This window comes from Triturus cristatus, chromosome 5_2 (genome assembly GCF_964204655.1).
Source record: "Triturus cristatus chromosome 5_2, aTriCri1.1, whole genome shotgun sequence".
NCBI classification, from domain to species: Eukaryota; Metazoa; Chordata; class Amphibia; order Caudata; family Salamandridae; genus Triturus; species Triturus cristatus.
In genome coordinates, this window is record NC_140588.1 from 906,699,004 (window position 1) to 906,725,091 (window position 26,088).

At 47.6% G+C, this 26,088-nt stretch overlaps 1 protein-coding gene across 2 annotated transcripts in view; it reads left to right on the forward strand.

Moving 5' to 3' along the window:
* AKAP14 (A-kinase anchoring protein 14) overlaps positions 1–26,088 on the forward strand; it is a 145,012-nt gene that overhangs the window by 79,638 nt on the left and 39,286 nt on the right. For both annotated transcript variants that reach the window (XM_085608078.1, XM_085608079.1), the window contains exons 2-4: positions 14,429–14,588; positions 14,680–14,771; positions 16,010–16,189. In XM_085608078.1, the coding sequence (XP_085464204.1) occupies positions 14,438–14,588; positions 14,680–14,771; positions 16,010–16,189 (423 nt within the window). In that variant the 5' untranslated portion in view covers positions 14,429–14,437. The remainder of the gene's footprint in view (positions 1–14,428; positions 14,589–14,679; positions 14,772–16,009; positions 16,190–26,088) is intronic.

The window sequence follows — 26,088 nt, forward strand, 5'->3', positions numbered from 1 at the left end:
TGATAATGGGTTTCGGTGCCGACCGGGGAGGCGGGGCATCAGAAACTTCGTCTCGTTGCCGACCTTGGCCTGGAGGCAGAGGTGTAACCAAAGCAGGGGATTCCGGGAAGGAAAACGTTGGGGGATCCAGGCAAGCCATACCTCCCTGGCCTCACACGGGTGTCTAGTTTTCAGAAATGTGTTGGTTTGGTGGGTTTCCCTAGATGGCTGCTGAGCCTGGACCCAAAAACCCAGGTGACACCCCTTCCAAAAACAGGTCGTTTTGTGATAGGTAATTTTGATGTCTCCACAATACGTTTTGGGCCCTGCCTGTCGCAGGTACTTGGCCCAGCCACACAAGTGAGGTACCATTTTTATCGGGAGACCTGGGGAAACGCTGGCAGGTAGGAAATTTGTGTCAGCCCGGTGATCCCACAACTTTCCCACACAGAAATTTGAGAAAAATATGATTTTTTCAGCTAAATTTGAGGTTTGCAGGGGATTCTGGGTAGGAAAAGGTCGAGGGATCAATGCAAGCTACACCTCCCTCCACTCCCATGGGTGTCTAGTTTTCAGAAATGTGTGGGTTTGGTAGGTTTCCCTAGATGGCCGCCGAGCCTGGGGCCATAAACCCTGGTGACCCCCCCTTGCAAAAACAGGTCATTTTGTGATAGGTAATTTTGATGTCTTCACAATACATTTTGGGCCCTTGCCTGTCCCGGGTACTTGGCTCACCCACACAAGTGAGGTAACATTTTTATCAGGAGACTTTGGGAAATATTGCATGTTAGGAAATTTGTTGTTTCTTTCTGAAGCATGAAAATTATGGCACAGTAATGCAAGGAAAATGTGACAGTCACATTTTGAGGTTTGCTGGACATTGTGGGTACAATAACTTGTTGGGTTCCACGAGAGAGACATCACCAAGTACTGCCATGGGTTTTTAGTTTACGAGATTATCTAGAGTTGGTAGGTTTTTCTTAGATGGAATGTACACCTTGGCAGAGAAAGACAGAAAAGACAAATATTACTACACAATTCCTCAAGCTCACACACATACTGGTTGGATTTGGCACGAGGGTGAGCGATGGTTCAGTATAGTAGTAGTAGTAGAAGGCTTTATTCGAGTTATAAACTCATAAAAGCACAACATGCATATTATAAAAACATCACACTTAATCAGGGCATTTCATTCAATACATTAAAACAGTTGCGCAAGCTTAATCATTGTAAAACAAAACATTATACAAATAAAACATAATCAAGAAACATTAGGAGAAACAGAAAGGGCTCTCCGTCTAATGGACCAAGCCCACCCCAGGTACTTTGCTATTCCCATAACAATAGGCTCCTCAGAAGTAGTGCAAATAATTCTCTGTGCCTCAGCCGCACTGGATGTCCCAAGGTTCTTGCAGATAGGGGTTAACCAGACCCTTCTTGGGGAGGCATAAGCCTTACAAGCAAATAGGAAGTGTCCCACACTTTCCTTAGTTGCGCCGCATGCTGGGCAGCACTGGGTGTTCAAACTCTTCCACCTGCCTGTTAGATCTCTCAACGGGAGGGAACCAGATCTTAATTGGAAAAACAACTTTCTGTCCATAGGAACAGTTATACTGTCCCAGTAATTTTCTAAAGCAGGACACATTTTACTTTCCAAAAAGCGACCTCCCATTGAGTCAGATTTAACCCTTCTCCAAAGCCTCTCATCTATCCATTCCCAATATAGTGCTTTAAGTATATTTTTGCTTGGGAACACTTCCCCCGACGGATTGTCCCAAAGGTTAGAAAGACCTAGTTCGCCTAGCAATACCCTTAGGTTTTTTAGCCATGATATTTTATGGAATGTATCACTCTTGATTATTGCCAGGAAGCCTTCCCCATAATGCCTAATTTCAGGGGTGGACCAAAGTCGCCTCCAGTATAAGATGGGACGCAGTCTGGCTCGGTCGGTTACCGATCTTCTTCCCAGGTCAAGACTAAGGGGGATTAATGGTGTACTCTGGGGCAATCCCGTAATGCCCCTAAGAAACCAGTTCTCAGCTATCTGTAATGAGGTTAAGTTGTCAAAGCCAAACAGCTCCGCCCCATATAAGGCCGATCCTATTGCCTTAGCATCGTATACAGCGAGGACAGGTTTTATGGGTTTTGTTTTGGATCTATTGTGCTCCACCCGTAAGGCCCCCGATATTTGCTGATGTTTCAGGACCGCCTTTTCTATGTGGTGGGACCAACCATAATTACTTGCGATTTGTACCCCTAAGTAGGTGAACTCCCTTACGACCTCAAGCCCGATATTATTCAAGTGTATCCTAGGGCGAGGCTTCTGTCCTTGGGAGAAAGCCATCAGCTTGGTCTTGCCTATGTTTACTTCCAGGCCATGCTCCTGGCAAAAGTCATCAAAAACATTCAGGGCCCGTTGCAATCCAGCTGGGGTTTTGGATATTATCAAAGTGTCGTCAGCGAACATCAGGATCGGAACCCTGATGCCCGCCAACGAAGGCGCATCCACACTAGCGTCCTGCATCCTGCTGACTATCCCATTGATATATAATGTGAAGAGCAAGGGCGCCATTGCACAACCTTGGCGCACCCCACGCTCCACAGGGAAGTCAGTAGAGGATTGGCCATTTGACCCCCACTGTACTTTGGCAAAATTGCATTCGTGCAACCTCATAACCAAAGTAAGCAATTCTGCGGGAATGCCTATCTTACTTAACACTGCCCAGAGCTTACCCCTTGGGACTAGGTCGAAGGCAGCCCGCAGGTCGACAAAAGCGACATACAGGCTGCCCCCACCAAGAAGAACCGTCCCCCACCGTAGCATAGTGAAGCGAAACACCTGGTCAATGGTACTGGTAGCCCTTCGAAAGCCTGCCTGAAAAGGGGAAAGAGAATCATTTTCGTCCACCCAGTCCATAAGTTTGTTTACCACCATCTTCCCAATTACTTTTTGGACGGTGGCAATCAAACTTATGGGCCTGTAGTTAGCTGGAAGGGATCGATCTCCTTTTTTGTGGACGGGTATAATGATGGCTCCCCTCCACTGTTCCGGGACTTGCGCACCCTTTGCAATTGCGTTCCCCAATAGGAGCACATATCTGCCCCACCTATCTTTATCATTTTTAAAAACGTCCGAGGGTATCCCGTCTAATCCCGGGGCCCTACCCCCTTGAACGGAGCTAATTACAAATTCAACTTCCTTGGAGGAAAACAGATCATCCTTAGGAAATACAGCCAAGATTACATCCCCACCACCCCCCACCTTTGTTTCAGCATATTGGGGCCTAAAGTAATTCACCCAATCGGATTCAGCAACATTATTATCCGGTTTGTTTGGGGTACCGCCTCTGCCCCACTTTACTATCTTCCAGAAAAGCCTGGAATCCTTTGCTCCAGAAGCCTCCTTCAGTTCCTCCCAATGCTTCTCATCCCAGTCTTTTTTGGCCAAGAAAATGCTAGTATTGTATTGCTTCCTGGCAGTTTTGATTGCTACACTGTCCCTGCTTCTAATAGCATTACCCAGTGTTAATCTGGCTGCCCTGCACTGTTTGTTAAACCACCCTGCTGGTTTAGAGGAAGCTGTGCGATTACCCTTACATGTTCTCATAAAATATGGTTTTAGGGTGGCGAAAAGATTGTTATGGATTTCAGTGATCGCCCTAGATCCTGGCAGTGTTGCACTAGCTAATTCCATGGAAACAATTGCTTTGTCCACTTCAGACCCAATAAAATCCATGGAGGCTGCATTCGCCAATACCGAGGGCCATTTCAATCTACGCATATTATTCGCCATGTCTGGGAGCAACCCATTACTAGCATGTAGATAAGGCTGAGTGTGCTTCCACCAAGTGTGGGTCACACAGAGGGGGTTGTGATCACTTTCTATCCTGCCCTTAACTTCCATGTCACAAACCCCCTGCCAAAGATTAAGACTACAAATAACGTAGTCTATCCTGCTTCTATTATGACCATTATCATATGTGCACATACCTTCCTTATCTCCCTTTGTTCTACCATTGAGGGCACGCATCCCATATTCTAAACACATAGCATTTAAGGAAAGAATATCTTTTGACCAACGTTTGACAGGGGCAAGATTCAGGGAGGGAACACCCCATAGTTTGTCCTCTTCCTGTCCTAATGGGTTTTCGGTACTGTCTAGAGGCTCAAAAGTCCTATTTAAATCCCCAGCTATTACTATTCTGTTTCCAAGGGACTTTGATTGCAGAAAATTAAATAGAGCCTCTAAAGTGGGGGAACTCCCGTTATTACAACCTCTGGCATAGACATTATATAAATCTATCACACCCCACTCTACTGAGGAAATTCGTAGCATTTGAATATCTCTGCAGCCCAAGTCCCACATTTTCACAGTAAGTCCGAAACTCTGTCTAATCCAAACTGTGAGGCCTCCTTTGGGTCTACCCCTAGGACCTCGACATGCCGGGATTGAAAAATTTAGATAGCCTTGGAGGTAAATAGGATCACAGGCCCAAGTCTCCTGGAAGAAACACAGTTCAAACCCGTTAATAAAGTCGGCCCACGATTGTAACATCAACTTACTCCCCAATCCTGCAACGTTCCAAGATACAAAGCTTTCCATAGCAGGGCTATCACTACCCATTATATCAGAAATGGGCAATCCCATGGGACTCAATTGTCCATCATCCTCATCTCCCAAATTGTGAGCATTGTCCACAGTATTCTGTTCCATTAACACCTCACCACTCATGTTTTGCATTAAATCCCCGGTAATTTCCTCTACAGATGCAACATTTTCATCGCCTTCTATTACCTTCAACACAGCATCAGTAGTCATTTCCGGGGTTTCGGGGACCCAAATTGGCTTCTGGTGTGGAAGGCATCCCCTTATGTTAAACTTTGGTCAATATCCCCAGTTCAAACATTCAGTGCCTTCCAGACTATTATAATTTGAACCAATATTTTGGGGTTGCCATTGCAGTAGGGTAGAGGGTGAGGGTGCAATCATTACCAACGGAGGATTGGTGGAACTATTTAGATTCATGGGCCCACCTTTTAGTAAGCATGTTTGTCTTGGGTAGAAAAAAGAAAGATCCACGATACCAATTCCACCACTACTTATACCCCAGCCCTGCCTTGTAATCCAACCAGCCACCCTGGGGTCTTGAAAATTGATGATAATACAGTCACCCCCCAAGTTTTTACTGGTGTACCCAATCCAGTCGATCCTCCTTACCCCTATTATCAACCCGTCCAGCCCCCCCGGGAGTGGTCTATTTTCCTTCAACCAGTGCATTACTTTATTTTTGAGCATCTGGAAGTTTTCTCCTTGACCGACTAAAAGAGGTGGAACATTAGTGAGAACCGCCACGAAAGGGTGGGAATCCGGGGTAAGATTCACAGGAGGAATCTTTCGGGGTTGTTTCTCCAAATAAGTCGGTGGTGGTCTATTAACCGGGACACTAGGACAAGGGTTAGGGCTATTTGATTTTTGCTGAGGGTTTGAGGATAAAGCTTTAGTTGTCCTGGGGCCATTAAGGCCCTCTGCTCCAATATTTATGTTTGGATTGGAAATACTTGGCATTGGCCGATGGTTACTTGCAACAATGTTGCTGTTTTGTAGGCCCGTCTTATTCTTGTCCTTTACCATAGGGTGTTGGACCTTAGATGCTTTTTCCCTTGCACTAGTGCTCGGACAGACCTGCTCTGGTGAAATAAGCGGTTGACTTGGTCCCTTTGCCTGGGTCTTACTTATAGTGCAGCCTGCTTGGGGGAGTGTTACAACAACAGGCAGATTTTGTACTTTTTCTGAAATTTCCTCAGCCCTACTAGACTCAGTTATCTTGGGCTGTAATTTAATTAGTGACTTAGTATGGAAAAAATTATCCAAGGTGGCCTGCTCAAAGTGGTCTAATCGATCCATTAGCTTATTTACTTTGGCCTCTATGGGTGTCAGAAGCAACCTTAGTAATTTCTCCAGCTCAGGTATCAATGAGTCTATTGGAGGAATGTTCGCAGCCAACCCGTTCCCCTGGGGATCACTAAATAGTGGATTAGAACTCTCTATAACTACATTGTCCCCCTCATTTAGTAAGTCGCCACTTCCACTTACCCCACTGTGTGCCTTTTGTGTAAATAAAGGGTTTTTTACCACTTTTCTTACCTTGTTAGGGGGTTTGGAAGGATGGAGTTTCCTTGGGGCAGTAATCCTTTTCCTTTTTACACATGGTTTTAGGCCTGACATACTAGTTTTAATTATGGTTTTCACTGTAGATGAATGAACAATGGGGTCTAAAGGTAAAGATGTGGACAGAGTGGCATTGTCCAATCTTTGTAGTGGGCCGTCCTCAATCTCCAAAATAGAGGGAGAAGTGTTTTGTATTTCAATCACCCCAGGCAAAGTTATAGAGGACAGAGGGGTTACCAATGCCGGATAGGCTTGCGGCAACCTTTTTTCCATAGAGCTTTTAAGAAGCTCAATGGACAGCCTACGGTCTGCACGTTTCTCCGCCAGTGAGATCTCTTTGTCTATATCTTGATTGGAACGATTGGAAAAGAATTTGTCCAAGGGGCCTAGAATGGTCGTACCACCCTCAGAATGGGGAGGTGGTAAGCTGGTAGTATTTAACATGTGAGACATTATTGGTAGGTTTTACGAGTACATAAACACAGTGGGGCACACAATATAATGGATCAATGGAGTCCCGAGAACAACGAATTACAAGAAACAGATCTCGAGTCCTACTCGTCAGTGGGGTGGCCCAGCCCGGCCTCCTTTGGCCCCTGACGGCCACAGACGGTCCCGCCCTTGTCCCGGGCTTCTCCCAGCGCCCTCCCGCGCGCTCCCGCGCAGCGGAAGAGCAGAGCCCGTAATATATGCACGAATAGGTGAGAAGGGGGGAGGGGTCGGGGAGAGCGGCCCAGGTGTAGCAAGTCAGGCAGGCAGGCGGGCGCTCCTGGGATATGTAGTCCCAGTGCAGCGCGCGCGCTCGCTCGCAGCCCCTACCAATATCCTTCCCTCAGCATCCCCCTGTAAACAATGGCAGGCAGCACTCCAAGCGCAGCGGGACCCGCGGAGCGGGTTCCGCAAGAAGTGGGTTGATGGCTGATGGCAAACTCCAAGCTCCCAACTCCAACCAGGTCACAGCAAAAATGCAGAAAGGCGTCCCACTTGCCAGATCCAAAAAACAGCTAATAAATGCTCGGTGAGAGGGGGGAGGGGTCGGGGAGAGCGGCCCAGGTGTAGCAAGTCAGGCAGGCAGGGTTGATGGCTGATGGCAAACTCCAAGCTCCCAACTCCAACCAGGTCACAGCAAAAATGCAGAAAGGCGTCCCACTTGCCAGATCCAAAAAACAGCTAATAAATGCTCGGTGAGAGGGGGGAGGGGTCGGGGAGAGCGGCCCAGGTGTAGCAAGTCAGGCAGGCAGGCGGGCGCTCCTGGGATATGTAGTCCCAGTGCAGCGCGCGCGCTCGCTCGCAGCCCCTACCAATATCCTTCCCTCAGCATCCCCCTGTAAACAATGGCAGGCAGCACTCCAAGCGCAGCGGGACCCGCGGAGCGGGTTCCGCAAGAAGTGGGTTGATGGCTGATGGCAAACTCCAAGCTCCCAACTCCAACCAGGTCACAGCAAAAATGCAGAAAGGCGTCCCACTTGCCAGATCCAAAAAACAGCTAATAAATGCTCGGTGAGAGGGGGGAGGGGTCGGGGAGAGCGGCCCAGGTGTAGCAAGTCAGGCAGGCAGGCGGGCGCTCCTGGGATATGTAGTCCCAGTGCAGCGCGCGCGCTCGCTCGCAGCCCCTACCAATATCCTTCCCTCAGCATCCCCCTGTAAACAATGGCAGGCAGCACTCCAAGCGCAGCGGGACCCGCGGAGCGGGTTCCGCAAGAAGTGGGTTGATGGCTGATGGCAAACTCCAAGCTCCCAACTCCAACCAGGTCACAGCAAAAATGCAGAAAGGCGTCCCACTTGCCAGATCCAAAAAACAGCTAATAAATGCTCGGTGAGAGGGGGGAGGGGTCGGGGAGAGCGGCCCAGGTGTAGCAAGTCAGGCAGGCAGGGTTGATGGCTGATGGCAAACTCCAAGCTCCCAACTCCAACCAGGTCACAGCAAAAATGCAGAAAGGCGTCCAGTATATAAAATCTTATTAACAAGAGATTTCACAAAAATGAAATGCACTGTCAATAATTGTACGGACAAAGAACGGAACCAGTGACTCACAGCACTTGAGCTATAAAGCCACATCAAGGCCCCAACCACTTTACAGGCCATTCACACACCTTTCGTACGTGATACACACAAGACCATTCACACTAAGAGGAACAGACTCAACACATTACAACATTCACAAAAAGCATTCACATAGCATATACATCTTAATTCCATAGCGTGCACTCTTGCTAGGAATGTACTGGCTAAAAACCAAGAGGCCCTTGAAGAAGACCAAAGACTCATCCACAGCTATTTCTTTCCCTGGAGCATAGATCTCGGAAAATCGATCTACAAAGTGATCAATGAGAGGCCGAATCTTAAAAAGACGGTACACCCTGCTTGAGAAAGACAGAAAAGACAAATATTACTGCACAACCATCTATTCCTCAATCACACACACATACTGGTTGGATTTGGCACGAGGGTGAGAGATGGTTTAGTAAATACAATTTTATTAACAAGAGATTTCACAAAAATGAAAGGCACTGTTAATAATTGAAAGGACTAGAAACTGAACCATTGACTCACAGCTCATAAGCTGTGAAGCCACGACAAGTCACCAACCTCTTTACAGGCCATTCATACACCTTTCATGCGTGTGACACAGACAAAACCATTCACACCGCCAGCCACGGGCCCTTCACGTTACAACACTCACATCAGCATACAGTGCCATTCAAGGGCCTATCACTTTCACACGCCTATATGCCTGACACAGCAACCACACCGACTGATGGATTGCGTGGATTGGCGTTTGGCTATTAGTGTGTGTAGTGACCAGCAGGAAGTCACTACTCACACATCACCATCCAAATGCCAGTCCACGCACACCGCCAGCCAAGCACCAGTCCACGCACACCGCCAGCCAAGCACCAGTCCATTCACACCGCCAGCCAAACGCCAGTCCACACACACTGCCAGCCAAGCGCCAGTCCACACACACCACCAGCCAAGCACCAGTCCATTCACACCACCAGCCAAGCTCCAGTTCATGCACACCGCAAGCCAAGCGCCAGTACATTCACACTGCCAGCCAAGTGCCAGCCCACGCACACTGCCAGGCAAGCTCCAGTCCACGCACAGCGCCAGCCAAGCACCAGTCCACACACAATACAAGCCAAGTGCCAGCCTACACACACCGCCATTACATTTAGGGTTGTTTTATACAAAAAAGAAAGCACAAACAAATTGTAAACAGATACAAATCTACTAACACAAAATCTGAAACTAAATACATTGCACTAATGCCAACCTTGAAACTGAACAAAAAACATAAAACTCCACAGAGTAGGCAGTTCACTTTACCACTCATGGATGCTCTCAAAAATTATTTTGCTTGTGGTATATTCTAAAACAAGCAGGCACACACAGCGCAGGGTTAGAAGGACACTCGGGGCAGTACATGCGAATCTCCTTCCGTGTACCTCTTCACCAACAGACTCTACATCCCCTACTGGGAAAGTCTTTTGAGGGCGTGGGAGGAATGTGATCAGGAAAGTGGTGATCTTTCAATCTAGCCACATAGTCCACCACTCTTAACACTAGGAAAACTTGTCTGTTCCACTACAACAAGGCTGCCTATCACAGACTCCTGAAACTTAACAAAAGTCATTGTTGACTCGGGACAACAATCCTTAAATACAACAAAAGCATTAAAGGTTGCAAAGTGGAAAAGATGGATAGCCAACTTTTTATACCAAAGGTAAGTCTTTGAAGAGCAGTGTAAGGTTCCAACCTCTGATCTACTCTATCAACACCCCCTATGTGCCTATTATAGTCTAAAATGCATGCAGGTTTGTGCACTTCAGCAACCTGACCCCAAACATTCACAGATGAAGTGCTTTTATCATGGATGGTAGTCAGCATGTAGACATCTCTCCTGTCTGCAAACTTAACAGCTAGAAGTTCCTCACTACGCAATGCACTGCAGTGTCCCTGCACAAGCTTTTGACAAACAAGATCTTTTGAGAAACCTTTATGATTAGAGCGGATTGTGCCACAAGCAACAGTGTCAACTTTGGCCAATTCCCTAAACAACTGCACACCAGTGTAGAAGTTATCTACATGTAAATGGTGACCTTTGTTAAAAAGTCCTCTACCAAGTTCCTGCACAATTATCTCACTCACTGCAAAAGTGGACAGACAGCAGCGGGGGGTCAATGCTGGAATCCCTACCGGTGTACACCCTGAAATTAGAGACATAGCCAGTCCTTCTATCACACAGCATATACATCCTAATTCCATAGCGTGCCCTCTTGCTAGGAATGTACTGTCTAAAAACCAAGCAGCCCTTGAACAAGACCAAAAACTCATCCACAGCTATTTCTTTCCCTGGAGCATAGATCTCAGAAAATAGATCTACAAAGTGATCAATGAGAGGCCAAATCTTAAAAAGACGGTCACAATCAGGGTGATCTTGTGGCAACGCTAAACCATTATCGACAAAATGCATCATCCGAAGCAGAAGCAAATTCCGATCATGACTCATGATTGCCAGAAATGTAACCACTGCCATTAAAGGACTAGTAGACCAATATGAAGACATTGGTGGCTTCCTTAGCAAGCCCATCCGGGTAGCTCTAGAGTGGGGCCTGATACTGGCATTGTTGTCCCTCAAATACTGTTCAGCATATAAATTAGTCTGCTTAACAATCTCTGCCAAAAATACATCATCCATAAACAACTGTAAAAAATGTATTGGAAAAAAGTTTTCAGTATCCACTTTATACCCTGGAACACCAGTTAAGTCTGGCAGTGCTGGCTGCACCATGCCTGGGGCAACTCAAATGTCAGCACTTCCAATGGGAAGCCTTGCAGCCCGAGGCTACAACCCAGATGCCTCTTGCTACACTATCGGCACATCAATGTCCTCCTCTAAGACAGGCACTTCATCTGCACTAATAGTGGTTTCATCATCCGATGATTCCTCGTGGATAGAAAAATCACTGCCAGAATCTACCACTCCCTCCTCTGCCTCAGATGCAAAGTCAGTCTTTGTACCATAGTCAGAGGAAGACTTTAAAAGCATACCAACAACCTGCTGAGCAGTAATCCTGCGGCTAGCCATAATCCTTACAAAGAAAGGAGACTTCACAAACAAGTCAACAACAACCAACACTGTCTAAAATAAGATCTATATACTCAAAAACAATATGACTCACTTGCCAAAGATAGCTACTCCCACCAGCACCTACTCTGCAGAGACAAGCAAAAAGCATTGATATCCCACTAGAGAGAAAAAATAAACCAATTACTCACAAGACAACAAAATGCATATCGAGCACAAATGCAAAAAGATTTTGACACTCAAAAAACAAAAGCCAAACATACTGCTATTATTACACCATTTGCAAAAAACACATTCACGCAGGGAAATGAAACTCATTTAGAGTAATAGTACAAATAAAATTTCTCTTAGCAAACACATTCAACTACACAAACTGCAGGACCTACAGTGACGAAACCGCAATCTGGAACATCAGTATAGAGGGAAAAAGTCTTGAATTAGAATAAAAAAGAGAAATAAAACATTACAAGTGCAATTCAGAAGAAATAAAACAATTAACATTATAACACACTATGTCACTATCCAAATGTTCAATCTGCCATATGGGCCTTCAAATAGGGTAGAGTAAAATGGGGGGTGATCTTGCCAAAGAGATCTGATGGGGTTTTCTGCCAATCCGATCTATACCCAGGTGGGGCGGAAAACAGTAGACAGAAATTTGCCCCCTTGCAAAAGAAATAGATCCCTGGTGCCTAGTATGGTTTTCTGCCCCCCCTCCCACCTGGAGGCAGAAAGGTCAAAGAAACAAGCAGATCGCTTCCATCTGTAATACAAAAAGAATCCCTGGTGCCTATTGGTGTTTTCTGCCCCCAAAGGGGCGGCAGAAAGGCCAAAAATGAGCCGCTCTGACTCAGGGGGAGGGGGTGGCAGAAAAAAGATAAACTTAATTGGACCCCCTTGGAAGCGATCCTTGCCCAAGGGGTTGCTTCCATTACACAAAAACAAAATCCCTGGTCCCTAGTGGGGTTTTTCTGCCCCTTCCCCCTTGGGGCAGAAAGGCCAAAAAAACAGGCCGATCTGCCCCAGGGGAGGCAGAAAAAACAGCCAGTTTATTTCACCCCCTTGGAAACAACCCTTGCCCAAGGGGTCGCTTCTGTTACACAAAAAACATAATCCCTGGTGCCCAGTGTGGTTTTCTGGGGGCAGAAAGGCCTAAAAAAGAGGTTTGCTTCCATTTAAAAAATATACATCCCCAGTGCCTAGTGGGGGCATTTCTACTGCACGATCGTGGCGTTTCCTTTCCCCCGATGCTAGATGCACAAAGAACACCCCCCCCCAACCCCAGGAAGCAGCAACACCTACCTGTTCCTGTGGACTCCTGGAAGCAAATGGCTTCCAGCACGTCATGGGCTTCCTGAAGACGTTGGTGCGCGCTGTGCGCGCTGACGTCAGGGGTTTGCCACGGGGGGTCGGGGGTGGCAACAGAATCTCTTCCGCTGTCTTCCGTGTTGGAAGGAAGTTGATAGGTTGCCCATGGGGGGAGTGCCGGTGCTTCTCCCATGCGTGGGTGCCTTGACGTAGTGGTTCCGTCATGAGCACACGCCCACCGTGGCTCATGACGGAACCGCTCCATCATGAGCATAGGAAGGGTTAAGAAAGGAATACATTTTATATAAACTTGGAACATTCTGCAGCTATGACAAAATCTTAGCAAGTCACATTAAGGTCAAGCTATCAAATACATTTGTGCGTGGTTCAGCAATTTCTAAAGCCTCTGTTAAAGGAAAACAGTCTACCAGTGAGTAGGGGTGCCTCGTGCAATTAGCACATTTCGACTACATGCCATTTTAAAGTAAATTTTCATGTTAATACCCAAGGCAAATTATCATTTTCGTTAAGGTCGAGCATTCAGGACCTCTTGTATGTACTTTAGTATTTACTTATATGTTTATGTACTTTGTGGGCTCTGGAGATCAGCCTTAGGACTTGTCTGCTTCCGCTTAAGGACTTTTTTTTCTGTTCTATTGCCTCTATTTAACTTTCTTGATAGAAAACGACCAGCAGAGGTCAGTAAAATACCAGATTCACTTTAGCATTCCCTACATTCCAGTCCATGGAAATTGTCTTCCGCGAGCACCCGTAGACAATAATATTTTTTTCAAATCTTGTATTTTCAGTGATATGACCACGAAGGCCCTGATTTTATATTAAAAACAGAGTTTTGGACTGTACCATTTCCCACTGAAAGGCTGGAAGCTGGATTTTTTTATTGTTTAGTTAATTAAACCCAGAGCAATGTTCAAAAACACCTAATAAATTGTGCCGTTAAAGCACACAGACGTATAAACATGTTAAAACTTATAGTTGCATCTGTTTCTTTAAACATTCGATATGAAAATTTTAAATCAATATGAACAGGTGAGACACTGCCTTATTTATACTATTTGTTCAAATGTATTGATATTCCTCCTTACAGTACAATTGTTGTTAAAAAGACAGATAATGACCACTAAGCGACTTTGTGACCAATTTCATTGTGTCATTACTTTCTTACAACTGATTACAAATGTTGTTAAGTGGCAAATAAGTTGCGGGTCATTCGAGTCGACATTTTAATATGGCAGTTCTGCAGGAGCGGATGCCTCTTTCATTGAACTGTCTCTTCAACAGTTGACGGCGTTGCGAACCAAAGGCTGGGCAAATGCATATTAGATGTATAAAATCCTGTGTGGGTGACCCACAGAGAGTGCATGCTTTTGAGCCCTGGTACTTCCAGCGGGGCAAGTCTGCATTAGAGGGCAACTTCCCCATACGTAACTCTAAAAACTTGTTTTTTAAGTAGGGGGAAAAGGGAAGACCCAGATATGCGGCTGGCTCTGATTTTGTGTAGGAATGCAATAGCATCCATGCGTTGGCTCGCCGACTTAACGTTGCTTTATCTTTTAGTAGCGAGTGCTATACCATTTCCCGGTGAAAGGCAACATTTCTCTCCATGTGTTCCCATACCTGGCGTGTCACGCAGTTTAGTGCTTACTTTCCCTCCATGTTAAAGAACAGGAGATGTTTCAGCACCCAGGCTAATGAGCTGCATAGCTAAATACCTATAAGGTCCTAAAAGCGAGACCGATTGCATTGCAAATGCTTGTTATATAAATGTTCTAGCTCTATCAACTGTAAAGTATACAGAATTTATAAATGTAATCAAAGTTTATCCTTTATTAAAATATTCATACATTGTTCTCGACAGCTGAAAAAAATGGAGGAGGACGATGCAATGATGTTGGCAATCAATGAAAAGGCAGGCATGATAGTCGAAACTGCCATACGAAATGCACTAGAATACCTACACAATTTGGAATTGCGTCAGAAAATGGCATTGGAAGAACCGCCGCTTTGTCGAGATAAAGGTACTGAGATAGTTGTCATGTTGAAGGGATGCTGACGCAAAATATTTGCCCTAATTGCTGCTGCAAAGATGTATTTGTGTATTCTTTTCAGACCAGAGCTATGTGATCAGGAACATTAAGTGGACCTCTTGTGAAGACTTCACAGTGAATAAAGGAATTAAGCAAATTGAAGACTACATCAGTGTAAGCTAAGAGACCAGCTATTTACCATCGTCTTCAATAAAGTTTACGTTGCTAACCAACCATGGTGTGCAGACATGATTGTAGTTCTTGTAGTTATAAAAGAATCTAACTAACAGACCACACAACGAGGGAGGTATTTTCTGAGTAAATTCAATTACATTTGTAGTCTCGTCCTAAGGGCAACGAATGGATGAAAACAAGGTCAATAAGAGCATATTTAATGAAAGAGCAAAATATTTGTGATGTTAATATATTACAAGTGTGACTTTTTATATTGCACAATAAGGGGCTTATTTACAAGCCCCTGGCGCCGCTGGATCATCACTTTTTATCTGGGAAAAAGTGATGCACCGGTGGCACAAGGGGCTTGTAAATAAGCCTCCAAGTGTTTTCAAGACCTATATTTTGCAGGGATAATGTCATATCCACAAACTATTTGCCATATTGTTCAGATATGACAGCAGTATACTGCAATATCGTTTCCATCCAGTGAGGTGACTAGGCTCAGTGGGATTTCTTTGACGTTAGATTAGCCTTCAAGCACATAGGGTGACAGCCACAGGCTACTATACTCAACTTTGTAGTGTCCTTTGTTTAATCAACAACCTCTTCAGCGCCTAGATACCCTCTCAGGTGATTAGCCGCGCTCTATAAATCCTTTTTGATTGACTGGTCTAAAAGTAACCAACACTTAAACTCTCCAGTTGCAATCAGGGCTCACTGTTAGCTGGCGTTGAATACAGCGACTTCAAAATCCTTTCACCTCTAAAAATAGAATATGTTTTTAACAAAACAAGACATTTGTACTAAACCACCGTTTGAATTGCATACATGTTTCTCCTTTAATTAAAGTCACCCAAACGATTTCACCAGGTCATTTACAGTTTTCAATTTCCCTGTCTGAAAGAAAACACTTTTCCCATGCTAACTGCACTAGAAGAAATATGTAATGTAAAAATACATAAGGGATAACTTGTGTTATCCATCAGCAGCACCATCTTGGGATTCTGGTGAAATTAACAAAGCAATTGGTCTTTGGCCTCGTGTATTATGTCACCAGAGCACCTCATGGTGCTGTTGGGCGGACCACAGTAGACAATGCGTCAGTATCACTCAGTATTGCTTCTGATGAGTCTCAATGTACCATTCAGTTTGGAAATGTGAGAGTCTTCAACGAAGAAACAAAGGTAGGACCGTGTCTCGGGCCATTGTTACTACTCTCTCTTTGTGTTGAGCAGACATGGGAGGTCCATGAAAGTTGGCTTCACTGCACCGACTTTCTGCGAGAGGAGGAGCTGGAGTTCTGCAAGAGGTACCATTATAAAACCAGGTGGAGTTTGCCAACATGTCGGAAGCCCATTCCACGAGCAATAGCATGTGTCTATTTCATCATCGAGATCTCCAAAATAAAGCCATGTGTGAGTAGTTCAGAATATTTTTCTATTTCCTGCGGGGTATAGCACAGTCTTCATCGATGGGATTAGCTGACTGCAAGAGCTGTAAACGGAAATTATAGTAAATGATTAAATACAAGGTGTATATTTGCATAATTTCTGCAAAAATAATGTTCCTGTGTGCCTCTGACGTCTCCACAATATTAATAATTTTAACAGGATTGGCATAATTTACTTAATTAGATTGTTTCATGGTTTATACTTATACTATCTCTACTGAGACTGTGGTAAAATTGGGAAGCATGTAGTCCATAAGTTGAAAAATTTAGCAGAAGGTGGGAAATATAAGCAGGTGATGTGGGATGTGTATGTGTGTGTGTGTGTGTGTCTTTGTCTTCCTGCATGTAAATTTGATTCAGACTGTAATTTTAGCTTGACCAGGGCATAATCTATTGTTCAGATTTGGCCAGTTCTGTGATTTAGCAAGCCTTGTGAAATGGTTAAAAAGGCCTTTCTATGTGACTAAATGGGCTGGTTTGGAGAGCCTTTTTTCACAAATCTGTGAGGCGCAATCTTTTTGTGGTAGATCTTCAGCCGGAGGGCGTCTACATGTCGTATCTAGATTCACTGACGGGCCACATGTGCCTTGGGAAGGCCACCAGTTTAGTTGAATAATTCTGCAATCCTGCACCGCATATATAAGCAAGGAGGACGCCTGCGCATATTACGTCCTCGTGCTCCAAGATAGTGGATCAAGTTGGTGAAAGATCAAGCCTAGATTGCAATTACGGCCAGTAATTAGGGCCAAGAAACCACTGGTGAATGTGCACTTTTTAAACCATTTTTAACATGACATTGGTTCTAGTGACCGAATAATTAGACTGGTCATACAGATGTTTGTGGCTCAGAACCTCTTATCAGTCTCTGTACTAGATGATGAGCGTTCTCATGTGCCAAGCTATCCTGGCTCCTCTGCAAGCGACTCCTAATTAACATTGCCACCTAATGTGAGTAGCTGTTCAGCACCTTCCAGGGCTTACCAAAGTTTTCCTGATGAGTTGGCTCTTGTTATGTTTTTTTCTAGATGTATTTGTCCTTCTAGTGAGCTCAGCACACACTCAATGGAGTCTGCATGTCGTTCTGGACACGTTTGCAGATATTTCATTTAATTTCCTGGCTGTGTATGGTTTTCGAATTGTCCATAATAAATTTACCTTCTTAGAGGTCTGACTTTTTGCTTTAGAACGTAGGGTATTCTACTGAGAAAGTGGCTTTTTGTAGCCATTCAAAGCAACACGTGCAATGATGAGAGGAATTGATGATAGGCTTCAGAGTTGCCAAGGAGCAGGTTGGATGTTCCACATCGAGGGATGAGCAGTAGTCTAGGCATTGTAAGTCAGGAACTGGCACATTTGTCTTGTGGCTTGGAGCAGCAGACATATGAAATGGGGGAAATATGCAGACAGTAGTGGGTCGAGGATCAAGCCTACATTTAGCGCCTGGACACCTCCTCAGAGGTAGCTGCTCGCTTTATGCATTGTATTGTATTATTGCAAGTAGAGGTGGCAAGAGGACGGGAAGCTGGAGGAAAAGGAATAGACGCTGGAGGTAGAGGTGACTCATGAGGGGAAGGGACTGAGAAATGGGAGATAGTACCATTAACTCAGTACGTATGCAAGAGGCAAGTGGAATGCATTTGCGAACCCTCAGTATAGAAATGACAGGAGAGATCAAAGGAGGGGATGAAAGAATCCATAATTTTCAGAAGATTTGCTCACAGAGAAATTCCATGTGTGAGTAAATCAATATCCAAGTGCTGAATTGTATTTTTATTTAATAAAAAATGCGGATTTGTCCTCTTATATGAAAGTATTGGAACACTTAAGTGAGCCCACAGAGAAACATAGTTTCATTGGAGAGAGGACAGTGAAAACCAGACTGAATTAAGCAGAGAGACATAGAGAACTAGAAAGGAAATATAACACTGGGTAGTTAGATAGCTAGTTAAAGAGGTCAGTGAGTTAGATGCAAATAATCAAGAGAAGATTTCTCTCTTGGACTAGTGGAGAGGGAAATGTTAAAAACTACACACAAAGCAGATGGATGGAATTAAAAGGAGTATTGTTTTGGCAGGCATCATGATTAACTTGTTGAAGGAAAGCAACTAGATCAGGAGGAACGCTAGGTGGCGCGCTAGCGAATGGCTGCGTTCGTGTGAGGCGCCCGCAGTCTGGCGGCAATTATCCGACTTATTATCCTTATCTATTGACCCTGGGGGCTGAAACTACATGCGGAGGTTGTGATTGTGGTCCGGTGCTGTCTGCCGAAGTTTGGGCGCCGGAGGCAGAACGTGGACGGAGTAATTGGCCCCGGAGGATCTAACGGCCAGTGCGTCTGGAAATCGTGAGGCGGATCGCTGGGGACGTCCTCTACGCGAGGCCAGGGATGCGGAGATGGCCGAGGGCCTCAGGACCAAGCAGTGAGCGCGGCCGGTGCGAGAGAGCGGCGGACTGCGCAGGCCTCCCGAGTCGGAGCGACAGTGTGCAGTGCGAAGGGCGAGACTGCCCCCCCCCGCGCGGGCTTCATAGTGGCCAAATAGCTGGAAGTGCCGGTGGTGGCGGCCGCGGCTGACCGGGAGCTGGTGAATCCTGCAGGCAGTGTGGAGTGCGCGCTGACAGGGCGGACGGACGCTGTAGCCCCCCTCCGCCCCGGTGACGGTCTGTCTGGGTGCGGGGCGCAGTGAACCCCGGTGTGGGTCAGCGCGCTGCCCTGTCCTGTGGCGGCGGTGAGAGTGCTGGAAGCCGGCAGGATCCGGGCGGTTCGCACTGTGGCGACCGAGGCCCATATTGATGATTGTGGAACTGCTGAGGGGAAGTGCGGAGCATTGCCGGACAACAGCATATTGCCCAGATTCCGGATAGCACCGCTGGCCCCATATGTTGCCTGCCGATTGTGGTATGCTGTGGATCGTTGAGGGACGACCTTGAACCCTTTCCCCTTGCCCTGGGCGCTGGTCGTACAGTGGTGGGCACTGGAGCGGGGACGCGCTGGTGAAGAGACCTGGACGCACTGGGGATGCGATGGTGAAGACGCCTCAACTGGAGTGGCCGCTGGCGACGTGGGTGAACGGAGGCCTGTAGGTGGGGACACAAAGGGAGTGCGGAGTACCCTCTGCTCCACCTGATGCACGCTTATTGAGTGTGGCGCGCTAGACTCTGTTGCATTGACGAAAGCAGGACGTACCGGCCACTGGAGCGACGCAGTGCCTAGATCACTGCTCACGATGGGTAAGACGGACACGAGACAGCCTAAGCTATCGTTTGACACTGGCAAGAGGGGGACTAAACATGTGGAGGGATCGCCAGTGCTGGAGGGCGTTGGTGGAGCTGCAGGGGACTCCTCGGCTGCGACGGCGAATCTACAGGAGGTGCTGCGCGAGATGCGCCAAGGATTTGCGACGATCGCTGACAAGGTGGATAGGATTTTGTCGCGTATGGATGCTGTGGTGCATAAATTGGATGCGCACGAGAAACGATTAACAGGAGCGGAACAATGGATATCGGATGCGGAGGACACAGTGTCACAGCACACCTCGCAGCTATCCAGAATGGACAACCTGTTGCGTGTCATAGCGTCCAAGAACGAGGATTTGGAGGCGAGAAGCAGGCGCAATAATGTTCGCATAATAGGTATACCGGAGACGACCAACATGGGCAAAATGGAGGAGTATGTGGAAAAGATGTTGCTCACGGCGATCGGGTCGGAGGTGTTTTCGCCCCACTTTATAGTGGAGAGAGCGCACCGCGCCCTGGGCCCGAGGCCCAAACCGGGAGCGCCCCCCAGACCCATCCTGGCCCGGTTACTGAACTATCGAGATCAAGACGCGGCCCTGAGGGCGGCACGTGGCACGCGGTCTCTCTCATATGAAGGCAACTCCTTTACGCTTTTCCCGGATTTCACACCGTTAGTCCAGGAGGAACGCAGGAAGTTTTTAGCCGTGAAGGCCAAGCTGCGACAATTGCAACTGGACTATGCGTTGCTGTACCCAGCTCGGCTGCGTGTCACCTACCAAGGCAAGCAGAGGTTTTTCACAACGCCCCAACAGGTGGAGGACTTCATCAAGCACTACAAACGAACTCATAAGACCGGTGTTATGGAGGATGCTGATCCGGTGCTGCTGCCTGAGGAGAGAATGGATGGAGATCAGTAAGTGGGGTAGACATGGATTGTGCATTAGCTTCCCAGGGCAAGCAACTACCCTGTAGGAACGCTATGATGAGGGACTTGAATAATACAGACATTGCACTGGACGGGATATCTTGTATTACTCTATGGGCGTGAAAAGATGGAAGACTTGGTCTGGAGCATTGAGAGACTTGCTGAGAGATTCGCAGAGGGGGTGTGGGGTCCGAGGATACAGCACGTGGTTTCTGTCCACAGGTTGCAGACTGCACTGGGTGTAAATGAACACTCTAGGGTTACCTATGAATGCACCGCCAGACACCCCCTCTGGCTCGCCCAGCCAGTCCACCGGATTGGTGAGGCTCTGGGGGTGGATGAGGGGGAATTAGTGGTGCCACCTAGACTTGTTTCCCGAAGGGAATTACCCGAGCGTTTATGGGATGGTTTGGAAAGCAGTTTAGCTTTTGTTTGAGGGGCTCAGAAGGGAGGGATGGGGAGGGAAGATGGCTGGCAGGTTGGGGTTTGCTCCAGTGGGAGGGGGGAGGGAGATGGGGAAAAGCTTTAGAGTGGGGTGTTGAGAGTTTGGGATTGGGGGAGGGTGGGTGGGACTTGGGGGGGAGTTCTGTTCATGGAGGCACGTAAGGACGGACGCTTGTTGGACGGCTGAGTTGCTTAATCAAGGGAGTGTAGCATTGCGAATGTTGTGGCTGGCGCTGAGGACTGCACGGATACATGGAGCGGTGCCGATGCGCGGCGCCATATCGCTTGCAGGGGAGTGTGTCGTGGTCGAGCTATGACTGACATGGCGAGGAAGGAGAGGGTCACGGTATTGTCCTGGAATGTTTGTGGATTAAATGATGCTAGAAAATGCAGAAAGGTGATGGCCTATTTGGAGCAGCATCAGGTACAAATTGCATTATTGCAGGAGACGCACCTTAGTCCCACATCACATTATACACTGGCTGGCAGGTGGGCGGCTGTGAGTAGCTTCTCATCATATTCCGGGTATGCTAGAGGGGTGGTGATTTTGATTAAACAGACGGTGCCTTTTGTGCAGTTTGGGGAGCGCGTAGATGCAGACGGTAGATTTGCGGTGATATGGGGCAGGCTGGGTACTGACACGATTACGATAATCAACTGCTATGGTCCGAATGTGGACTCACCGACGTTTTTCACACAGTTATGGGGACAGGTGCTTAACATTGGCTCTATGCACATCTTGTGGGGTGGCGACTTTAATGTGGCGCTGGCCCCAGGGCTGGACAGATCAGATGGCAGTCATCAATACAACAAAAAAGCGCGAGATGCCTTAGCGGGTGTATTGGAGGAAGGGAGTCTGATAGACAGCTGGAGGTTTGTGCATGCTGGGAAGCGCGAGGGTACGCATTTCACAACGTTTGCTAACACATGGGCTAGACTGGATTACTGTTTTCTATCTCGGGGCATAGCGGCGGATTTGGGTAGAGTTGCGCATCTGCCGCGGACATATTCAGATCATTGCCCGGTTCTGGTGCAGGTGGCAATCCCAGGCTGCGGGGGTGCTACCACGCGATGGCGCATGCAGCCCACGGCCCTGCTAGACCCTTTGTTTCAAGCGGAGCTGGGGGAGGAAATCGCAGAGTTCTTTCCCCGTAATAAAGGCTCGGTAGCCAGCGTCGACACCATCCGGGAGGCGTTTAAGGTGACAGTCAGGGGCTACTACATTGCGAAGAGCTTTGGGGTCCTGAGGGACATACGGAGAACGCTTGCACAACTGGAAGAGGACCTTAAAGGGCTGGAGACTAGGATGAACCGGGAGCCGATGGGGCCCCTCCATACGGAATTCAGAGACAAGCTCTCACAGTATGAGAGAGAAGCGGATAGGGAGGCCCGCTTCCGAGGCAAATATTGGCAGGCTCACAGGTTCTGTGAGGGGGAGAGGCCAGGGCGTGCACTAGCAGAGGTTACCCGGCCAACGCGGTACACCACGCACATACTTGAGGTATGTTCGCCAGAAGGGGTTATGCATAGGGATACCAAAAGTATCTTAGAGCAGTTCACTGCGCACTATGGAGAGCTTTATACGGCACGCAGCGCTGGCGATGTGGAGTTTGGGGACTTCCTGGATGAAGTGGCGTTATGCTGGTTAAATGATGACCATAGGCGGTTTCTTGGGGCACCGTTTGAGCTGGATGAAATCCGGAAGCGATTATGTCCCTCAGCAACGGTAAAGCGACAGGGCTGGATGGGCTTCCGGCGGAATTTTATAAGTGCTATATTGACATCATGGCCCCAGTCCTAAAGGAGGTCTACGAGGAATCGCTGGAAGTGGGAGTGCTGCCGGGGTCCATGAGGGAAGTGCTGATCACTTCGTTGTTGAAGCCGGGCAAAGACCCCAAGGACTGTGATGCATATAGGCCGCTCTCACTGCTCAACTGCGACGTTAAAATTTTAGCGAAAGTGTTGGCCAATAGGCTATCGCTCTTAATGACTAAACTAGTCCTCGCGGACCAGTCCGGGTTTATCCCCGGGAGATCTACGGCCCACAATCTGCGCACTCTTTTCTCACTGATAAACACAATTTCGCCGGAACTCCCAGTTGCGGCCGTATTTCTTGACGCCACTAAGGCATTCGATTCGGTGGAATGGAACTATCTATTCGCCATCGTATACAGAATGGGGTTTCCCAAAATATTTGTGGCTTGGATACGGTTGTTGTATACTGACCCGAGGGCGAGAGTATTGATTAACGGTGAATTGTCAGGCCCGATCTCCTTGACCAGAGGCACCAGACAGGGTTGTCCGCTATCCCCATTATTATTTGCTATTGCGGTTGAGCCCTTGGCGTGCCGTATCCGGCAATTGCATAAGCATAGCGCTTTGAAACGTGTTCAACGTCAGATAGATGTCTCATTGTATGCGGATGATCTGACGTTATACGTGGTAGATCCGGTGTCGAATCTCAACCCATTGCTCCGAGAATTCTTGGTGTTTGGTCGGATGTCTGGGGTGCAGATTAATTGGAGGAAATCGCAGTTTTTTCCCTTGACTCCTGCAGTGCACCGCTTCTTATTGGATTATCCACTAGAATGGTGTGACTCGGACTTGCGTTACTTGGGGATCCAGGTATCGAGGCTTAAGGAGGAGACAGTGCGATTAAATTATGGCACTGCCATTGCTAAGCTATCTGAGGATGTAACGCGCTGGGTTTCGCTGCCTTTCACCATGGCTGGGAGGGCCTCACTCATCAAAATGGTGGTGCTGCCCCGGTTTTTATACCTGTTCCAGAACGTGCCGTATTACCCGGGGGCCTTTTTTTTCCGTGCACTTCGCACGGAGTTAATAAGGTTGTTCTGGGCTGGGAAGCAGCCTCGATTGGCGTGGTCCATTATTACCCAGCCCTATAGTGCAGGGGGATTTGATGTCCCTGATTTTATGGTCTACTTTCTTAGTGCTCAGGCCCAGTTTGCGTACCACTGGTTTGCGCCTACGCCCTACATGCCACAGCTGGCTGTGGAAGATTGGATAGTTCAACCGCTGCCACTGAGAGGCGTTATTCAGGGTCCGGTGAGTGTGCTCGACACCCCGGCCGCTACGGTGGCATGCACGGTAGACGCGTGGCAGCGAATACTACGTAAAGTTGCACTCCCGTTTTTATATGCGCCAACACTCCCGTTGGCTTACCACCCGGGGCTATCTTTGCTGCTGGAAAAGGGGTTCCAAGGAATGTGCGCTGGACTTGCGGTCTGGTGCTGGGGTGATCTATTCCTGAATGGTCGGTTCAAAACAAAAGACCAATGGTTTCGCGAGGCTCCACACACACCGCTGGATGTTTTTTATTACATTCGGCTGAGGCAGGGACTGAGGGCTGTTTTACCGCAGTTCCCAGAGGAACCTGCGGTGGTGGTACCTCTACAAGTCTTGCTTACGTCTGAGGATGGCAGGCATCTAGTGTCGCACATATACCGGAGCATTCGAGAACACAGTGGTGGTGAGGAGTGTAGAGCGCTCAGACAGTGGAATGAGGATCTAGGGAGAGAAATAACGGAAGCGCAATGGGCATATTGTTGCGGTTTAACCTCACAGATTTCGGCCAGCTGCAGATTGCGAATTATTCACTATAAATTTCTGCAACGAATGTATTGCACGCCCGCGAGGAAGTTGCGATGCCGCCTGACGGATAATGACAGGTGTGAACGTTGTCATTCGGAAGGGGCTGGCTTTTTACACTTAGCGTGGCTGTGTCCGGTAGTGGCTGAGTACTGAACGCAGGTTCACAAGGCGCTTACGGTTATGATAGGGGACACGATCGAATGCGATCCGCTAATGATGCTGTTGGGCCATACTATGGGCATACCTAAAGCACACCGGAAATTTGGAGATATTGCATTATTGATGGCAAAGAGACGGGTGGCATGCAGGTGGGGAAGGGGTCGTGCACCGAAATTTAAGGAATGGGTGGATGATTTATTATACTGTCAGGAACAGAATGTACTATACGCGGAGACACAGCCAGTGAGTAGTAGAGCCAAGGACATATGGGATCCGTTCAGAGCGTATTTAGCGACGGCGGTTACTTCGGGGGGGAATGGTGATCTGGGGGTAGACGGTGCTGACCTAGCAGCTGCTACATCATGGCAGGAATAGAGTAATGGGGATCCGGGGGGATGCCGCGCCTGGTTGGAGGATGAATGCTGACGGAGTGGGGCTTGGTTTATCCTGGAAGACGTTGAGGCTGAGATAACTCGCACGCTGACGCATGGCTGATTGGCGGTATTGCCAATAGGACAGCTCTTGAGGTGTGGGAAGGAGGACAGGTTATTACGTAGCTCTAGCGGTGTGGGTGGTACCGCATAGATTGCGGGTGCGGGAGTGGTCGGTTGGGGTGCACCGGTCGGGGAGGATCTCACTGGAGGTTTGTCCCTCACTGCAGATTATACCTGAGGAAGCTGGGATGTGGAGGCTCTCGGTTAGAACCTGCAGTAGGTCATAGGTGCCTGGGGCATGGAGGGACTCAGACTACGCATCGGACATGGAGGGGGGCAGCTGTGACCTCCTGAATTGCAAGGGACTGTTCGGTTAGTATGCTTCAGATTGCCTCTGCCGCTAATACACAATGAGAAAGTGAGACTGTGAATGAAGGGCGTCGGTATGGCCGTGAGAGGGATGAGCACAGAGCTGCATTGATAAGGGGAAGATGTTGCATCCTCTCGCCACCGAACCTCAGGGATGTCGGAGAAATGGCAGTGTATTCTACGGCTGATAGCAGGGGGAATGATGTACGGTAGCCGGCCCGTGGGGTTGTAGGCGTGAGGATGTATGATTATCGCAACTTGTAAATAAAGGTTTTTGAAAAAAAAAAAAAAGAAAGAAAAAAAAGAAAATAGATCAGGAATAGAGAAGAAAGTTAAACAAAAAGGATAAGGCTAAGGAGGAAGGAATAGTGGTTTAAGTGCCAGAGGGGAATGGAAGACAGTATAATACCATTTGTCATTTGTAGAAGTTAACAAGAAGAGACTGTCAAAGCAGTCAAGGAGAAACCTGAAACAAGACTCGGAGGATTGAGAGAAAGGAGCCAGTTGAAAAGGGAAGAGACAATGTGAGTCCTGACATTGTTCTGGGAGTACAAAAATGGGGTAGCTATACTGCAATATTATACTGATTCAGGAGGACACCGGGCAATGGACGCTACTAGGTCTCAACCGTGGCGGTTGAGGTCTTTTACCTCTGAAGTCCCGGGATATGGCTCTGCAGACTTGGTG